Genomic DNA, 19,098 nt, shown 5'->3' with positions numbered 1-19,098 from the left:
GGGATTGTAGGAGGCCGCAGCTTCAGGAAGGAAAAGACAACACACAAAAGCCAGGTTGTGGTGGTTGTGGGTCTGTGTTTGTGTGAAGGACGTAGGAGGCCACCACTTGAGGAAGGAAAACACAACACAAAACAACTAGCTTGTGGTTGTTGTTGATGGTCGGTGGGGAAAAGGCCATGGAAAAGGCAACACAAAACAGCCCTGTTGCGCTTGTTGTTGTGAGTCAGTGTGTAGGGAAAGTTAGGAGGCCACAACCTGAAGTCAGGCCGCCATAAGCAGCCTGAGGCGGCGTGAACACGGCACAACCGTGACATAATGGCGGCACCCGTGTGCTCAGGGCACCACCATTATTGCGCCCTCCGTGTGTGCTGGGGTTAGGGGCTGTGCGGTTGGTGCGCAGTGCCTAACCCTAGCACAGCGCCAGCACACCGCATCGGGCCCATCTGTCCCAGGCCAAAGACATGGGAGTCCTAATGAGGAATCTCTACTTAGGAACAGAGGCTACCATCAGAATAGAAGAGGCAGAAACACAATGGCTCCCAGTTGGCAAAGAGATCAGGCAGGCAAGGCTACATTTTATCACCCTTCGTGTCCAACTTATATGCAGACAATGTCATGCGAAGAGGAGGCTTGGAAACAGAAGTAGGAGGAGTGAAGAGAGGAGAAAGGAACGTCCGCCTTCTAAGATACGCAGATGATGCCATAATACTAGGAGAAAACATGACAAATTTGGAACCATTATTAAAGAAGGTCAGGGAAGAAAGTGCAAAGGCAGGCTTACTGGTGAACATAAAGAAAACAACAATCATTACCACAGACGATCTACATAAATTCAATCTAGATAATGAGGGAATGGTAATAATTAAAGATTTCCTGTACCTTGGATCAAACATTGACAAGAAAAGAGATTGCAGTCAAGAAATAAGACGGTGCAACGGTGAAAGAACTAGACAAGATCCTAAAGAGTAAAGATATACAACTGACCACTAAAGTCAGAATCATAGAAGCCATTGTGTTCCCCATCACCATCTAGAGAGGTGAGAGCTGGGCAGTGAAGAAAGCCAATAGGAAGAAAATCAGCTCACTTGAGATGTGTGCTGAGGAGGAAGGCCACACATCTGGATTCGCGGGATCTGAGCAGAGAAGTGGACGATAAGAAGGCTTGGAAATGTCTCATCCGCAGGGTCAGCATGAGTCAGTTAATACACACACAAGATCCCCTTGGATGCTGAGCAATGCAGTGCCATTAAAGAAGTGTCTATCCTTTAAAAATCAAGATGGGACTTAAGGCGGCTTCCAAAAATTGTGTCATCTTTGTAGTGTGCCTTCAAGGCATTTATGACATATGAATGCCGTAAGGGGACCCTTTTGTGGACTTTTCTGGGGCTAAGTGTGTGAGTTAGCCAAGGTTACCCAGTGGGTTTCCATGGCCAAGTTGGAAATCAAACCCTGGTCTCCTGCAGTCGCCCAAACCACTGCCCCGTGCTGGCTCTCATTGGCTTCAAAAAATAATAAATTAAAAATGTTTACAATAATTTAAAAAAACAAACAATAAATGTTCCCACAGTAAAAACTATAAAGTTATTAAAAATAATACACACAAAAAAGTAAAATTTAAAAAACATTTCCTACTTAACCATTAAAAGCCTGCTCATACAGAAACATCTTTGCCTGCTGGTGGAAGGAAAGCAGGGAGGAGGGCCAGGCCAGCCTCCTGTGGTTGGGAGCTTCAAAGGCTTTTGTTTGCAGTTGCTGCAACTGCATTGTTTTTTATTTTCTCTAAGGCAAAGAGTAAATAAAACAAGAGACTGCTGAATTAAAGCTGTCTGACACTACTTTTACTGTCATGACTGTCCTACAGAATCCTGAGATTTGTAGTTTGGTGAGGCACCAGAGCTCTCTGATAGACCAGGCTGATTACCTCACCAAACTATATGTTTGAAATAATTTATTCACAGTGGGTAGGTTCAGCAGGTGAAAAAGTTGCTCTGGTATCTGAAAATTATGCAATCACTCATCCAAAAAGGAGTATCTGACCAGTCTCCTGAATGTCCAGTTTAATCTAACTGAAGGCAGAGATGCTGACTGCAGAAGTTTCAAGACTTGGGCCTGTTACAGACTGCCAAAATGAAGCTGCTTTGGATCTCTTTGGAGGTATGCTGTTTAAATGATGCATGCATCCTAAGAATCCGGAAGCTGCATCAAAGCTGCACTCCAGTGCTTAGGAATGGAGTGTGGCTTTGGCGCAACCTCCGGACTCTTAGGACCCATCCATCATTTAAATAGCATACCACCAAAGAGACCCAAAGCAGCATTATTTTGGCAGTCTGTAACAGGCCTTGATGCCTGCTTTCCTCACATTAATTACGGTGACATATGATGCAGGTGCGCTTCCCTTTCTATACCTTTCCAAGCAGAGATATGCAGAACATAGATCACCTGAAAATTAACTTTACAATTCAAATTCTATATACGTAGATAATTTTCTAGCTAATTCTGGGGCACCCACAAGTATAAAGTTGCTTGCTACTGACCACTTTAAAGAGGAATGATTCTACCAGTCCTCGTCCAGTTGTATGCTTATGACTACACCTGGATTTAAGTGTATATTGCAGTAGGATTGTGACTGACCCATATTTATATATTGCTTTCAGGGTAGGATTAACAACACTAGTTATTGAGATGTGGTTTGCAGTTTTTTGTTGTCCTCCAAACTCTTGCATATCTAGCTGCTACTGTCTGATAAAGTGAAATGGGCTGCATAGTAAGAGACAAGGAATTATTTTGCTTTATAAAATGAAATCAAATTTTAGCCACTGAAGTTTGATTTGAAATGTAGATTTGAGGGGCTCCCACAGAATCCACAAGACAGATTCATGATCCACAAGGTCCGTTTCTTGGAAGAGGTGAATTATTTTTTGCAGTTTAGAACTTGTTAACCTACTTGTCGAATCCTCTTGGTAGCAGATCTTAGCAATTTGTTATATCAATTTGTGATCTAAAATAAGATGAACTTCTATTTGTTTCAATTTAGCAAAATAATACCGCTGTCTTTTTTCTTTCTAGGAATGTCGCATTGCCCATCCTATTGTAAAATGTACTTACTGTCGATCAGAGTTTCAGCAAGAAAGGTAAGTCTTTTCTGTGTTTCATACTTACGCACAAACAGTTTTTGTTGGGACGGAAATGGAATGGCATACTAGTTCTTTCCAACCACATTTTAGCTCATCCCTACAACAAAGGAATGAGGAAATTGCTGTCCACCTCTGCTTCATTCACATGGGTCTCTCCAGCATATTCTCCAACATCCCTACATGGATTTCTCAGGGTCACATCATATATTCCTATATTAGTATATCTCCTTATTGTGAACATCTAGAAATCATTTGAGGAAGGGAGGTTTTTGTTAGTGTAGAAAATGTTAAATTCAAGTACAGTGGTACCCCGGGTTACGAAAATAATTCGTTCCGCCGCCGCGTTCGTAACCCGAAATGCTTCGTAAGCCGAAAAAGCCATAGGCGCTAATGGGGAAAAGCCGCGATTTCGTGCGAAATAGCGCCGAAAAGCACCAAAAAATTTTTCGTAACCCGAAAAAACCTTCGTAACCCGGAACAGTTTTTTCCTATTGATTTTTTTCATAACCCGGAAATTTCGTAAGGCGGCGCATTCGTATCCCGGGGTACCACTGTATTTTAAAATACAGGGACATATACTACAGTTTTTTATGGTTTTTATGTTCTAAGCTACTTACATTTTATTATATCAAGTGATATACAGATATTATAAACAAATAATAGTTGTTCAGAATTTCAATTTCTGTCTTTCAGTGTTCTTATTTGAATTCCTGATAAGGTATATCTGGCTATATTTTTTCCTAATTTATGCTCATGCACTCTGAGCAACCTTAGGTGGGAGGTTGGGAGTAAACGGCATAATGTGTGGTCTTCCCTTTTGCCTCAAATTAACCAGGATTTTCTTTGGTTAACCAAAGCTTGTAATTGGGGTTTATAGTTGGCTTCAGATATCACTTACTAATAAATATTACTGAATGATGTAATGTTTAGTTCTTGTTAAATGTTAGTATAGTCAAGTTTTCACAGAGGAGATCAGTAGTTAGTTTATTAGCAAAGGGAGAATATGTCTTAGGTGCAGAAGGCTCCAGGTTCAGTCTCCAGAATCTTCAGGCAGAACTAAGAAATCCCTTTCCAGAAACACAGGTGAGCTGCTACCAATAAGCATGAACTAGATTGAACAGACCAGTATTGAGATTTGGTATAAGACTCCCAGTAAGTATATGTTCTTAAGAAGGTCGACTCGTCCTGCAGCCTACTTACTGTTTATTAATCACAGCTAAACATGTGCAGTACCTATACCAGCTGTTGAGGATTATTGTTGCAGTTTATTTTGTTTCTTTTGTCCTATGCTTTAAACTGATAAAAAATAATCCTGTGTATTTTGGTCTGTTTTCATCAAGAATACTTAAATATACTCAGTAGATTTTATACTACTCAGTACATACATTTCAATTTTAAAAGGTAACTAAATGAAGTTCTGTCTGAAGTGAATTCTTAGCCATGTTTTTGAGAGATTTCACTGGTTAAGATGGTTTGATAAGAAATTTTGCTTTATGTTTCAGAATGTTCAAATTGCACATTGTCTTATTTTAGACATGAATTTCTATAGGATGCAACAATCTAAGCTATGCCACAACCAAATGAACTACACAAATCCCCACCCCCCCCCCCCCCCCCCCCCCCCCCCAGCTTGAAATCAATTCCTTTTTCCAGCTTTCCACTGTAGTATTCCCCCCTTGGGAAGCATCTAGGGACATATTTTTATTCATGTTATTCAGTTCACCAAGTGATATGTCTGATTGCTTCATTTTGTCAATTAGCATTGTAAACTGTAACAAAGAAACTGAAAAAGTAAATTTGTTATTTTTTTCAGCAAAACGAACACAATATGCAAGAAATGTGCCCAAAACGTTAAGCAGTTTGGAACAGTGAGTTAATTATATCTTTTCAGGGGGAGTGGGCTGCTAAAGTGGTACAGATTTCAATTATATTGATTGTGATTTCCTTTGGCACCCCAACCCAAGTGAAATCTGAAGTGTGCATCATGGGATGGAAACATTTTAGCAACCAAAACACTTTCTTCACTTTCTTCTGCTGATGATAACTGGGAACTTCATGTCCTCCATGTGTGTTCAATTTCAGGCAATTCCATTCACATCAAATAAACTGAGCTGTTTAATTTCTTGCTTCAGTTTTAAAATGTAGCAGCCACAACAAGCAAACATGGTCTGTTGGTGAAATCTATCCTGAACAGCCATGTATAGAAGGAATAGTTCTATGTTTTAGTGACTGGATTGTTGAATAAAATACCAACAATTTTTTTTTTGAAAGAATAGCATTTCAAACTTGTTCTCTTTTCCAGCCAAAACCTTGTCAGTACTGCAACATCATTGCAGCTTTTATTGGCACAAAATGTCAGCGCTGTACAAACTCTGAGAAGAAATATGGGCCACCTCAGACTTGTGAACAGTGTAAGCAGCAATGTGCTTTTGATCGCAAAGAGGAAGGAAGAAGAAAGGTATACACTTGTTTTGTTGCTCAGTTGCCTATCTTTGCTTTTCATCTCTTCTGGTATATATAAAAAGGGTGTTCCTCCAGTGCTGTCAACATTTGGTGGGCATTACTTGTAAAACTGTTGATCAGCCATTGAAGACAGAAGTGAATCCTGGCTTTGCTACCTAATAATATATGAATTGGTGATGTAGTGTAGATCAGATCTTGATCTGTACATAGGTAAAAACTGAGTGGTGAATGCCCCTCATTGAGCTTTAAATAGTGGAGCAGTGTGGATGCTAAGTGTGAAGAAATACAGGTAAACACTAAAGTTAGAATTGTTCAAGCCACTGTATTCCCTATAGCCTTGTACAGCTGTGAGTGCTAGACAGTGAAGAAAGCAGATAGGAAGAAAATTAATTCATTTCAGATGTGGTGCTGCAGAAGGGTGCTGAGGATTCCATGCACAGCTAAAAAGACAAACAAATGGACCCTGTAACAGGACTCTCCCTGGAAGCCAAGAAGACTAAACTGAGGCTGTCATACTTCAGCCACATAAGAAAACATGACTCATTAGAAAAGACAAATGATGCTGGGGAAAATGGAGGGAAGTATAAAAAGAGGAAGACCACATGCCAGATGGATAGACTTAATGAGGGGGTTCACGGGCCTGAGCCTGCAGGACCTGAGCAGGGAGATAGAGTATAGATGGAATTGGAGACATCTCATTCACAGGGTTACCATGAGTCAAGATCAGCTTGAAAGCATGTAACAACAACAAAGTTACTTTACCATGTGCCTTTGAGCCATTTGGTATAATTCCCAAAGATTCATGGTTTATGGTTTTTTTGTGGGTTTTTCGGGCTATGTGGCCATGTTCTAGAAAATCTAGAAAAACCCACAAAAAACCATGGATGCCAGTTATGAAAGCCTTTGACTTCACATTCATGGTTTAGTCAGCTTCACTAGAGCTACAAGCTGTCCAGAGGATGCATTATTTCATTATATCATGATTAATGTTTGAATACTGAAGGCTTCATTAAGGTCAGTTGAAAACTTTACCAGAAGTTTTTGTGAATTATGGACAAAATAGCAGTTTTAGCTGTTCTTAAATACATCACTGTTCGAACCTAAGACGAACTATGCCATACTCAGAAATCAGGTGAAAAGCCTACAGACTAGATCCCATGAGAGATTTTTTGTGCCTGAAACTCTTAGCACTTGCTAATGAAAGATGAAAAGGTTACCTAATTTTCTATTTTGGCTCTGAAGGTCTAAGCTAGAGAATTGAGAGGTTCCCTGGAACAGTGTAAGAGGTGAACTTGGAAGCAAGAGAGGAAGGATGAAAGGACAGAATAAATTCCCCTCCCCCCATTAGTGGGAAAGTCTGGAAAATTAAAGGGTGTTCTGTCCACAAAAGGAATACTGTCCATAGGATATGTCAGTCCTGATCTAGCCAAAACAAATTTTAGAAAGCTTCTCAGCGGAAAGTTCAAAGTGCTTCATTTCACGTGATGCTGATGTCTGCTGTAAATTTTAACTTGTTAATAAACTCTTCATGCAAGAATAGCAGCAGTAGTATTTGATCATTTTATTTTGGCTGTTGTGTGTCTTTTTAGCACTGAGTACGTGTAACATAACTTGCTGCGAATGATTTCCCAAAAGGTTGATGGGAAGCTGTTGTGTTGGCTCTGTACTCTGTCCTACAAAAGAGTACTGCAGAAGACTAAGGAACAACGGAAGAGCTTAGGGTCTTCACAGACAAATTCCTCCTCCACAACTCTAACTGAAAAAGACCAGCATCATTTGAAACACCACCACCATCATCGTCATCATCACCATCATCACCATCGTCACAGCAGTGGCCATCACAAGTAAGTGCTATGCATCTTTGTGGAAAGGGTTGCCCTGTTGCCCTTATTCACTATTAAAACAAAATAAGCTTAATTTTGTCAGTGGAAGAAATTGTTCTTAACATTTTCATGTTCTCCAATTTGAAAGTTCAATGTGACAAGCTCTACTAAAAATGCTTTTTGTATGTTAAAAATATAGCTTAGGATGCAAAGAACTGCCCAATTAGTTCCACATGTCTAAGGGACCTTTCCACTTATATTTCTTGAAAAAAAGGAACTCTATGATGTATTATCAACTGCTTTCCAAACAGGTTTGAAAATCAGATTGTCATCAAAAATGGTAAAGGGGCCTGCTGTTCAAAGAGAACCACAGTTCTCACAGGTGAAGTCCTGCCACAACTGCTAGGAATTTTACTCATGTAGCTAGCTCAGTGTGTTCTTAGTTTGTGCATACCACATGCAGTAGTCAAGAAAAATTGACTTGAAAGGTGAATTATTCCTTTTAATTCAGCTAGTGTGTATAGCCAGTTTATAAAGCATCATCACTTTCTGGATAATAATTACACTCATCCCTCCACATTTCCTGGTGTTACGGGCCCAGGAACCCCTGTGAATGTGGAAAAACCACAAATAACAAAAACACTGTTTTTACCCAAGAGATTTCTAGGTCCTCCAGTGCAACTCTATGATCAACATCTGCCAGACATTGACCATAGAATTGTGCTGGAGGAGTTACAAATGCCTAGTGGAGTGTTCTTTCTAGAAATCTCTAGGTCCTTCAGTGCAACCTTTGGTTAAATTTAACCATAGCATTACGCTGGAGGACCTAGATATTCCTAGAGAGAACATGTTAATAAAATCCATGAATAATCAAATCCACAAAAGTCAAAGCTGCAAATGTGGAGGGACGAGTGTAGTTGCACAAATGTGTGTGAATCACAATGCAGATTCTAAATAAGATGCATTGTGATGAAAGTTCATGTGCCCTGAAACATTTTGTGTAGAAGCAAGTTGATTATGATAACCAAGAGCTTTCCAAGTTCTGCTTTCAATACCCACAACATTTTTTTATGTGTCACACCTTCTTTTGGAATTCAAGGCAGCTTTCATAGATTCCAAGACAATCACCTATTGAGGGACATAGCTATGTTGGACCTTCCTCGTTTAGCTAGGTGAAGGCATCATATGTCTTCAGGTACCCCTAAGGCATGTTAATAATTCTCTTGACCAGGGGCCAATATGCATGGGCCAAAAGGTTTTTTCCCAGCATCATGTCATCCTGTCCAGATGATTAGCTCTGGGCCAGGATCAGTGAGTCTGGATACCAATCCTGGCCCAAAGGGCCTTTAATCTGGTTCAGAAAGACCTGCTGTTTGTTGTGGAGTTCGCAGCGACAGCTGGCAGACCAGATGTCCCAATGCCACTGTCGCAGTTGCATCTTCTCTGAAGGCCCCCACGATAGCCTCTGATGTTGGAAGGGGACGCCTGGCCATGTGAGTGCAGCCAGGCATCTTGTTTTCCACCCTTAAGGGCAATGACAGGCTTTCAGAGAAGACCCGAAGATAGGTAAGGGTTTTGTGATTTCAGTAGGTCCATGGCGCAGCAAGTGTGTGGGCTTGTGAACAATTCCTGCTGCAGTGCCAGCCCAGGGGGCTGACCCAGGTCAAAACTAGGGGCAGGATACCAAGGGCTTGATCTGTGGTATCCTGCCCATCTGCTCAGGCTCCAGGATGGGGCTGGGGAACAGAACCTTGTGCAGGCTCTGCTCCTTTGAGGAAGAGAGTTTCAAAGAGTGATATGGAGAAACTGATATATCAAGTCCACATTAGCATATAATGTTTAGTGACTCCAGTACTGGTGTGTTCCAGATGATTCTAGAGATTCTTGGTTTTTTATTATATTATTTTCATTATATGATTTTCATGGAGACAGGCACACATCTGGTGGAAAAGTAGTAAATACTTGTTTTGCAAGCACTACTGGGATGTAATGGTTGAACCTGTTATGTGGCCTCTTCCAACTCTGTGATTCTATGATCCTTCTATTTTGTGTTTCAGAATCAGCAGTCTGAGTCCAGAACAAGATCAGGGATTGTGGAAACAGAGGTAAGTGCTATTATTATTATTATTATTATTATTATTATTATTATTACGACAACTACTGCTACTACTGCTACTATTACTTGAATGTCCTGCTGTTTGTACACATGAGGGATATAGGGAATCAGTTCAAGGTTCCTATTCTTTTATGGGGAACCTTCCAGCAAAGCCTCCCCAGAATTAAGGGATACCAATAGTAAAAGAAGCAGGACCAAATCCCTCTTCCTCTTTCCTCCCCACCAAGGGAAGTTTTATAAAATACTATTTTTTCTCCAGTGGGACACATTTATAAATCCTAAATGCTGCCCAAAGGGAAGATTTTGAAATTGCCATGGAGATCAGGGAGGTTGCAATGTAAAGAATGTTTAATCATTCAATCCCCAGCATTGCCTCCCTGCTTGCAAATGTCCCTCTGTGTGGCAAATGGCCTTTATCAGAAGCCTCCATTGGTGTCATTGAAAGATTTTATAAAGTGAAATATCTGGGATGTAGGATAGGACGTCACAGGAGTATGTGACCAGAATATAAAAGTTTCCCACCCTTCTATTAAATCTTGATCAAATTATTTAGAAATCTGTGTGATAATATATTGTGAAATATAATCACACATAGTATGAGATTGTCTTGTGTGTTTTCAGCCATAAATCCTCTGCAGCTATTCAGAATGAAACTCCAAAGAAAAAACCCAAAATGGAATTCAAGCCATCTAATGGAGATAGGTAAAGAATATAATCTCCCTTACAGATTTTTCCTTTCTGTTGAATGGAACATTGGTTCAACAAAGTGTGGTTGATTTGTTTCATTTATCTTTTTCATTTGATTCAAAATCAGTCAGCACGCTAACACTTAGTTTCTTTATTTCTTTGGCCATATGCCTTAATATATTCTTTATTGAAGAGTCCAGTTTCTGAGAATTTGGGTATGATGCCCTAAAATTAGAGTAAAAGAAATCTAATGCCTCTGGAATTAGCAGTTTAGTTGTGCATACCTTTGACAAGATTCTTAGAAACAAACTTAGTTCCAAGTGCACTTTGATAAATTAAGAAAATTGAATGCTGATGGCTACCATACATCAGTCGGAACTGATGTAAAAGACAACTGCTTTGTTCAGCAAGTATTTGATCCTTTGAAAGTTATTGCTTAATTGTATTTCAGCAAACATACATAATGTGTGCCGTTAGTAAGCTGATTTTCCAGTTTCATCAACTTCTGTCAAGTATATTATATTTGTCATGGATATTTTGGAAAGTGTTAGCTTTAAACAATACAATTTGTTTTTTCTCATGGTCACAACTTGTTTACTTTTACAGTAATTCTATAAATCAGTCAGCAGACAGCGGAGGTACTGACAACTTCGTTCTTATAAGTCAGTTGAAAGAAGAAGTGATGTCACTGAAACGTCTGTTGCAGCAAAGAGATCAAACTATTCTAGAAAAAGATAAAAAGGTGAAAACCTTAATGGTTTAATTAGCTAATTCATCTAAATGTTCCTTTTGCCAAAAAAAAGTTTGTCAAATTTGCATGAATCCAGAATTCATCCGCAATGGATTTTGCTCATATGTCATCTAAAAGAGTAAGCTTCAGATGTTCTTGCTTGTCCTAGAGGGTCCAGTTCTGTCTTTGGAATAGGGAAAAGAGAAGGAACTCTCCCAGCCAGCTTGCAGAAGGGATGCTGTGCCTCCCCCTCCTACTAGTACTTAGGCGTGTTACAGACGCACCGAAGGGCCGTAGTAGGGTTAGGAAGGAGCATCCTCAACCCTAGTACGGACTGAGTCCATACAAAATGTCGGCGCCCATCCACACAGGGGCCGCCATTTTGACATTGCGGACGCATAGCGTCTGGATGTCGCGAGGCGGAAGTGACGCCACGAGTGCGCGACTAGCGCCTCACAGCGCCACTTCCGAGTCACAGAAAGAAACACCATTTCAGCGCTTCTTTTCAGCTGCATCCGGGAACCAGGCGGTTTGGCCGCTGCTGTTCCCAGACGCAGCAACCAGCGGCGGCGGCAGAGCACCCTTCTTGGGCGCTCTGTAACGTCCCTTAGTAATGCCTTATGTGATGCCCCATCTCTAGCTTACTCAATGAACCAGAAAGGGTTTAATAATACCAAAAATCTATGGCAGGGGAACATACAATAGGAGACCCTGACACCTTATGTGTAACAAATCTGTACAATGTTAATTAGGAAACTGCATAATACCATTTTGAAAATTGCAAACACAACATGAGTACATTTTTCACAAGCAGATGCATCTGTCTGTTTCTGAAGGTGCAGGCCTTACTGTATGTCCACTCTGTCAAAGCCATAACTGTCATAATTTATGCTGTTCTGTGGTTTGTATAATCTTAATTTTATCATTCAATATTTTAACTTTATTAACTTCTGTATTCATACTTTTACCAAAGTATTACTGTATATACTCATGTATATGTCTAGAAATTTAAGTCAAAAAATTGACCCCAAAAACTTGAGTCAACTTATCCACAGGCCAATATAAGTACTGTACTTCAGCTTTTATTTTAAAAAAGAAACCATCCTCTGGAGAAAAGCAAAAGTTTAATCTGTCTTGGAAACACTGACCTCCTCTGTTCTCTTATCCATCCAGCCTTTAATGTGAGCACAAACAGTTATCCCTGCTGGAATTCTGTACGTTCTTTGGCATTGTTTTCCTTTCCTTCGTCCTTTACATCTTTTGTTACATACCCTTAAGTTTTACCCTCAACATATCCAAGGGTCATAACAAAATCTATGGTTTTGGCCCCAAAATTTGCCCTCGACTTATACATGAGTTCGACTTACAGTCGAGGATATACGGTATGTAGTTTTTAAGCTATTATTTTTAAATATGTTACCTGCCTTGAGTTCCATTGTTAGGAGAAAGGTGAGATATAAATGAATATAAGTATGATTATTTACCAATGCCTAAATTTAGTAAGCAAGACTTAACTAGTTTCTTTATTCAGCAGCATCTTGGTGCTTCATGCAGCATTAACAGCAGTTGTGGTTAAAGTCTATGCCACAGACAAAATGTGAGGATAATGAAGAATTCCAAACATAATTCTATTATGTTTTACAGATACAATATCTGTTTTATTTGTACAAATAAAATGTTTATGCTGTATGATTATTTCTTGTACTTTTCTTCAAACCAGCAGAGGAAACAGGACATGATTTACTGTTAAATCTACTAAAGCAGATATAAAAACTTGCCATGTTATTATGTGTGAGTTGAAGTTTTAAAGCACATATGAAATGGCATTTTTAAAGATCTGAATTGTTTTTCTTAGTTGACAGAGTTAAAGGCTGATTTTCAGTACCAGGAGTCAAACTTGAGAACAAAGATGAACAGTATGGAGAGAGCTCACAAGGAGACTGTAGAACAGCTACAGGTAAATGGCATTAATTTAGACACAATAACATGAGGACAAGAGTTCCTCATATGAGAGCAAACATTAGGTAGCACCAAGAAGTGAAACTCAAAGTGGAACTCTGTGCTGCTATGAAGCTTTGCAGATACGTGTTTGATCGGCTCTCCCTGGTATCTATTAAGTATCAGATCAAACAGGTTGTGTTCAAGGAATTAGCTTGAAGACTGACTTAATATCCCCAAATTTGCTTCTTAGATTTCTCATATACTGTATTTTCTGGTGTATAAGACTATTTTTTAACACAGGAAAATCTTCTCAGAAGTCAGGGGTCGTCTTATACGCTGGGTGTTGTCTTATAGAGCAGGTGCTGAAACCTCCAAGCCGGACTGGAGAATCTACGATCGCCGCATATGGTGGGGGAACTCAAATACAGCCATGGCTGCATCCCCACCGTATGTGGCGATCGCTGTACAAGTATGGTAGAAGAAAATCCACTCACTAGGATTCGTGGAAAGAAGTGACTTAATGTGGTCCTGATGACAAGGTGAGGGGGCGCCTCACCGGGAAGGTGTAAGTGAAGGGCGGAGCAAGCTGCAGGCATCCAGGACGCCTGGGGTATGGAAAAAAGAGCTGTGTTTGTGCTACCGCTCTGATAGTCTTGGAGACAGGCAGGGAGAGCTGACCAATCCAAGCAGGCTTTGTATAAAACAAGTTTTCCTGCTAAGTACCTGCATGTCATAAGCATTGGAATTAAAATTACCATATTGAAATCAAATCTAATGTTTTTTTTTAAGTTTTATTTGGTGTGCATTGAGGTAGCCTTATACGGCGAGTATATACCAAAATCTATATTTTAACTGGAAAAGTTGGGGGGGGTCGTCTTATACGCCAGAAAATACAGTACATTTCTTGCCTTTTTATTGTATGATGGAAATAAAGCATTTCACTTAGGGATATTATTGTAGTGCACTCACGTGTTCATTATTATGGCCATTGAATTAATAAATGCATCATAACTCAATAATAGTTGTGGGACTACTTTTGTTACAGGCATTTTGAGCAAAATGCAAAAGAAGGTTGCAATATATAATTGTGTATCTTTTACCTTGCTGGGTGCTAATATGTATCAATTGTGGCAGTGCCTTAGGCAAAGTATTTTCATCATCATGCTTCTTAAGATACCCAGTTTACAGGTGCATCCAGATGTCTCGATTGTATTGTACAAGGCATGTACACTATCCCTTGTGTAACATGCGCTGGTCATTTCTATTGTACATGGTAAAGGAAATTAGCCAGCTCATTCTGCTATTCACATTGCTTTGTATGTTAAGTTTTTTACTCTACACTCCTTTCCAGGCAAAGGGTTTCTGGAGGGCCAACATTCCAGTTTTGACATTCTGTCTGTTGTTATTTTTCAGGCAAAAAACAGAGAGCTACTCAAACAGGTTGCAGCATTATCAAAAGGCAAGAAGTTTGACAAGAGTGGGAATATGCTGACATCTCCCTAAATCACTGGCTTTTTGCATGAGTGTTAATATTCAGAAGGTAAATGACTCTGTGGAAACATTTTAGAAGCCTGTGTAGTAGGAAAAATATTTTTGCACAGAGTAGTTGGCATGTTTTCCTACACTTTTTTGTAACTGATAATGCAGTGGGACTTTTTAAAGTTTAAACCAGTTGGATTCAAACACTTCAGCTGGCTTGAAGAAAGTGGTTAAAAAAAAATTATACTGGAGGGGACGTCTTGCCAGTTATTGGTGATGTAAGAGTGCTCTTATTTTTAGCCACATCATGCAATAATAAATACATGAATGGCAGCAACTTGACAGAGTAATCCTCTAAGCACTGCCTTTGTGAAGACTTCTTAATTTAAATTGAATTAATACAGAGCACCTGGACAGGAGCAGAACTTGCCTAGGAGCTATGTAGACTCACATTCTAAAATATATAAATCCGTCAACATATCACTATCCTACCAGGGACTAGCTCACAAACAGAAGGGAATACTGGATACCTGGCAGCTGTGCTTTTTATCTTTTGGTCAAGTAAAAAAATGTTGAAGAGTTCATTGAATCTTGGTGCTTTTATTATAAGAAGCTTAAACCTATAAATATATGTAAAAGAATTTTAACAATTTTATTCTTAGTGATAACTGGTGTTTTGCATTTCTTGTGATAGAAATTTAAAGAAATTCTCTATTGTAAGTAACAGAAGAAAATGTGTTTTTTTGAAAATATACTGTAGACTTTTCTCTTGCAAGTGCCTTTCCTCCCAACTGTTTATTTATAGGAATGTTGGTATTTTGTATATAAGGGTGTGTTTTTTTCTTTTAAAGAAATCATGTTTAAGTGTTTCTCCATGTGTGTGTATATACATAATATATGTACAAAAGAATCACATGCTAAGATCATAGTTGTAAGGATGCTAGTGAAGGTGCTATAAAATGGCAGGCAATGATTTTTTCCCCCACTATAGATAAATGTAACATGTCTGTGTAGAGAGTATTTGTCTTAACTCTTGTTGTGCCTAATTTAATATTTTTTTGCCACACTAAATTGGAGGGCTTCTAAAATATATTTCTTCTAATTTAGCTAATTTACATTGTATTTTCAGTGGTGCATTTTAAATTAAAATTAGCAGAAACAGTATTTGAACTGTAACAAATGTTTCTTTTGATAACACAAAGCCTTTATTTAAATGTCCAGATTAACCTGCCTTTTCATTTCTCTGTAATAAGGAAACAGCAGCCCACCCGCCCCATCAGAAGTTTTACCAAAAACCAAGGGTGTACACAGTAGTTTTGTGGCAAATAACTTGGGAGCCAAAGGAAATATCCCTAGAAAAGTCCCTGATTTCTTCATGTGGAGAACAAAAGCACCAGCCCTGTGGGTTGCACAACCCTCACTGGAAGACTGGCTGTAAGTAAGCCATGTAGTTCAAGTGGAATCAGTTCAGGCTGAAGCACCACATGCACTAAGAGTTGGATGAGCCTAAGCAGAATGTCTCATTCCCAATAAGAGGCCATGCAGATATGCCCTAGGTCAGTGGCTTTCAGACTTGGATTCCTGGTAACATATGGAGTTATCTGAAGGAAAAGATGTCTTTTCTGCCACAACTGATCTTCAGCTCAAAATCCAGCTGCTGTGGGTGCTCTCCCAGTTAATTCAGGGCAGTGGTAAGGCCTAAAAGATCTGGCTAGAAACCAGCTGACCACCCCCTCCATACATGTCACTTGTGTTTTGCACAAGAGATCTGCAGCAGGTAGGCAAGAAGTTCTTCAGCAGGTCCATCAATGTGCAAATTATTTTCCCTAAGGCAGAAAGTTTTGACAGGCACTGTCTGAAAGGAATGGTGTGTATTGTAATTTTAAAAACAAACAAACAAACCATAGTTTTTTGTGGGGTTTTCGAGCTATGTGGCCATGTTCTAGAAGAGTTTATTCCTGACGTTTCACCAGCATCTGTGGCTGGCATCTTCAGATGGTCCAGCCACAGTTGGTGGTGAAACAACAGGAATAAACTCTTCTAGAACATGACGACATAGCCTGAAAACCCCACAAAAAACTATGGCTGCCGGCCATGAAAGCCTCCGACTTCACAAACAATGATGGGAATACAGATGGTTAGAAAAGTCACAGCTCATTGTAAAAAGCATGGTTTTCATCTGCTTAAAAATAAAGCTTTTCCATACAATGGGAAATCTCTCTGTAGAAGGGTGCTCAAGTTAACACATGTAGGAGTTGCACTTTTAGCTAGCATTTACATGATTTTGGGCCTCCAGCTGCCTGAGGATTGGGAGGATTTATTCCCAAGAGACTACTGAATAATTGTAATTTGAAAAGAGACAAACAGCTGCTTTCTAAAATATTAAGATTTTTTTAAAAAAAATTGTACAATAAGATGAACTTTGTAAATGTATAAATACTGTTTGTTGATCTTAGATGATGATACAGCTAGGGTAGAACATCTTGCTGCTATCCTATTGGACTGTTCACTCATTTCTTATTTGGTTGTGTGAATTTTTTTAATTCCTGACTTCCATTTCAGAGTATTTTGATAATTTTTCCCAGTTGAATGACTACCTGTAACTGGTGGATTTGTTGTTTTAAAAAAATTCACAGGAAATCAGTTGACTTTCTGATCAAGTCATTTTCAGTGAAACCTGCTTATGCTGCAACAGGAACATTCTAGAGGAAGAGATCTGATCTTTCAGTTTTTGAAGTAAGGGGGTTATACAAGGGCCATCATGAAAACATTTGCAGACTTCACAGTGTTTGGAGAATCTTTTTTCACTTTTGTTTTTTAATTATATAACCTCTCTAACTTTTAAAGGCTAGAAACTAGCAAGTGAAATCTTGGGAATTGTAGGTTATTTTCCAAATGAATTTTTTAATATAGCCTTTCGAGGTGAAACATTGTACTTACGTGCATCTAAGTCAGTTTTTTAGCTGTTAGCATTGAACAATAAGCATTTCACTTGGGCTTGAGTTATTTATGTATTTTAAGCCTGTGAATATTGCTGTTTCTTTTTAGTTACAGTGTCTGTCCATTCTGGGGTGAAGCTGTTTGGGTTGCTATATGTGTATATACTGTTGAAATTCTGTATGGGCACACATGTTGACAGTCAACATTTTTGTACTCTTTTCTAAACCCAATATTTCACAATAAAAGCTTGTTAAAAGATCAGCACAATCCCATTATTTCATTCACAGTTTCTTGAACTATTGTTGGATTCTCTCCTTCCAAGACTGAAGGAAGGGGAAAGGGCTGATGTCATCTTAGATCATAACTTTGATCTGCATTCATCATGTTGGCCAGGATGGGAGTGGCCTGAAGCTCATGGTGGAGCACATGCAGGAAATCCCAAATCACATCCCCATTCTATCCAAGGCAAGCTAGGAAAGAATCCTTCATGAAATCTCATAGAGCCTCTGCTAGTCAGTGTTGGCAATACTGAGCTAGATGGACCAGTCTGTTCCTGTGCTCAAAGAAACCATTAGCTGGGACTGAAAATGCTATTTTATGCATTCACGGATTTGGAAGGTCATGTAGAACTTTGCTTCTATACCAGTGGAAAGCAAATTTCCCTGCATTACAACATCCTTTTGAAACACACTTTCTGTAGGTTGCTTTCAAAAAGCACATGCCCCAAAATATATCCACCTTGGACACTTGAAACTCTTTCTACCGTTTCCTAATTCTGTCAGGCAGTACTATTGGAAACAATACGACAACCAATGAAAAATCTCAAAGAGTCTGATGGTTTATTCTGAAGCACTACCACATGCTTTTAATCAGTTCTACCACAATGTGTGTTTATAGTTGTCATGGGAGGTAGGAGCAATTCTTAACTTAAGGGACCCATGCTTGTTTTTAAATTAATCCACTGACATATAGCTTTTGGGGAGTTTTGGGTCGCTGTAACTACATATTAGGCAGACTGGTGGTCTCCATTTGTTCTGGAGTACAACTTCCTTCATTTCTGACCATTGGCTATACTTGGTAGAACTGATGAAGGTTGTAATCTGGGTAGAGCATCTGGAGGGCCATCAGGTTGCTTACTCTGACCTAATGCCAGAAATGTAGAAGCACTTGTGCATGGTGTTAAAATGAGGTAAGAAAAGCAAAATTCACTGAGAAGTTACTATTGCAGCACTCTGGACACATAGAGAAATAGTAGAAGCTGGACTACCAAGAGCTAGTCCAATGCCCAGTGACTGGGAGAGCACTGCAGATGTCATTTTCCCATGTACCAATTGGAAACCCTTTAGTTGGTGTGCTGCCATGCTGAAAAGGTAGGATGTGAGATGATTATCAGGTGTAACTACAGTGACAGAGCTCTGTTACAGTTAATGTCTGATCATACAAGATCTTGCCTAATATGTGAATTCACACAACACACATTCTACCCAGATAAACATCAGCATTTGATCTGTATGCTGGAGTTAATAAGATTCTTGTAAATGGGTACAAAATGAAATTGGAAATAACCACAGTTACAAAGATGCACACAGGCATCTGAGGATGTGTACATTGTGAGAATGCATGCACTGTAACATGAATACCCATTTTTGACTCGGATGAGAATTCCAATGTCCCTTCCCCACCCCCCAAAATCAGCCTTTATTTTCCTTGAAGATGCTAGCCTTCTGACAACCAGGCCACATTATTCAGGTTCATGGTATCTTTTGCTCAGGTTGACCAAAAATC

General features: G+C 39.4%; 1 protein-coding gene across 6 annotated transcripts in view; it reads left to right on the top strand.

Moving 5' to 3' along the window:
* Positions 1–17,574, top strand: part of FAM76B (family with sequence similarity 76 member B) — an 18,395-nt gene extending 821 nt beyond the window's left edge. The window contains exons 2-11 of one of the 6 annotated variants that reach the window (XR_006102817.1): positions 3,067–3,131; positions 4,948–5,002; positions 5,437–5,592; positions 7,233–7,441; positions 9,478–9,525; positions 10,158–10,238; positions 10,830–10,965; positions 12,809–12,910; positions 14,308–15,807; positions 17,010–17,574. Coding sequence is in view for 5 of the 6 variants with exons in the window: in XM_042457043.1 (XP_042312977.1) it covers positions 3,067–3,131; positions 4,948–5,002; positions 5,437–5,592; positions 7,233–7,441; positions 9,478–9,525; positions 10,158–10,238; positions 10,830–10,965; positions 12,809–12,910; positions 14,308–14,397 (942 nt within the window). In the remaining variant the exon portion in view is untranslated. Of the gene's footprint in view, positions 1–969; positions 1,185–3,066; positions 3,132–4,947; positions 5,003–5,436; positions 5,593–7,232; positions 7,442–9,477; positions 9,526–10,157; positions 10,239–10,829; positions 10,966–12,808; positions 12,911–14,307 lie in introns of those variants that run through there. The other 5 variants (XM_042457043.1, XM_042457044.1, XM_042457042.1 and 2 more) reach the window with 5 other exon arrangements.
* The last annotated feature ends 1,524 nt before the right edge of the window (positions 17,575–19,098 follow it).

Source organism: Sceloporus undulatus, chromosome 3 (genome assembly GCF_019175285.1).
Source record: "Sceloporus undulatus isolate JIND9_A2432 ecotype Alabama chromosome 3, SceUnd_v1.1, whole genome shotgun sequence".
Lineage (NCBI taxonomy): Eukaryota > Metazoa > Chordata > Lepidosauria > Squamata > Phrynosomatidae > Sceloporus > Sceloporus undulatus.
The sequence above is the reverse complement of the archived record's forward strand: the minus strand, read 5'-3'. Positions and strand labels throughout refer to the sequence as shown.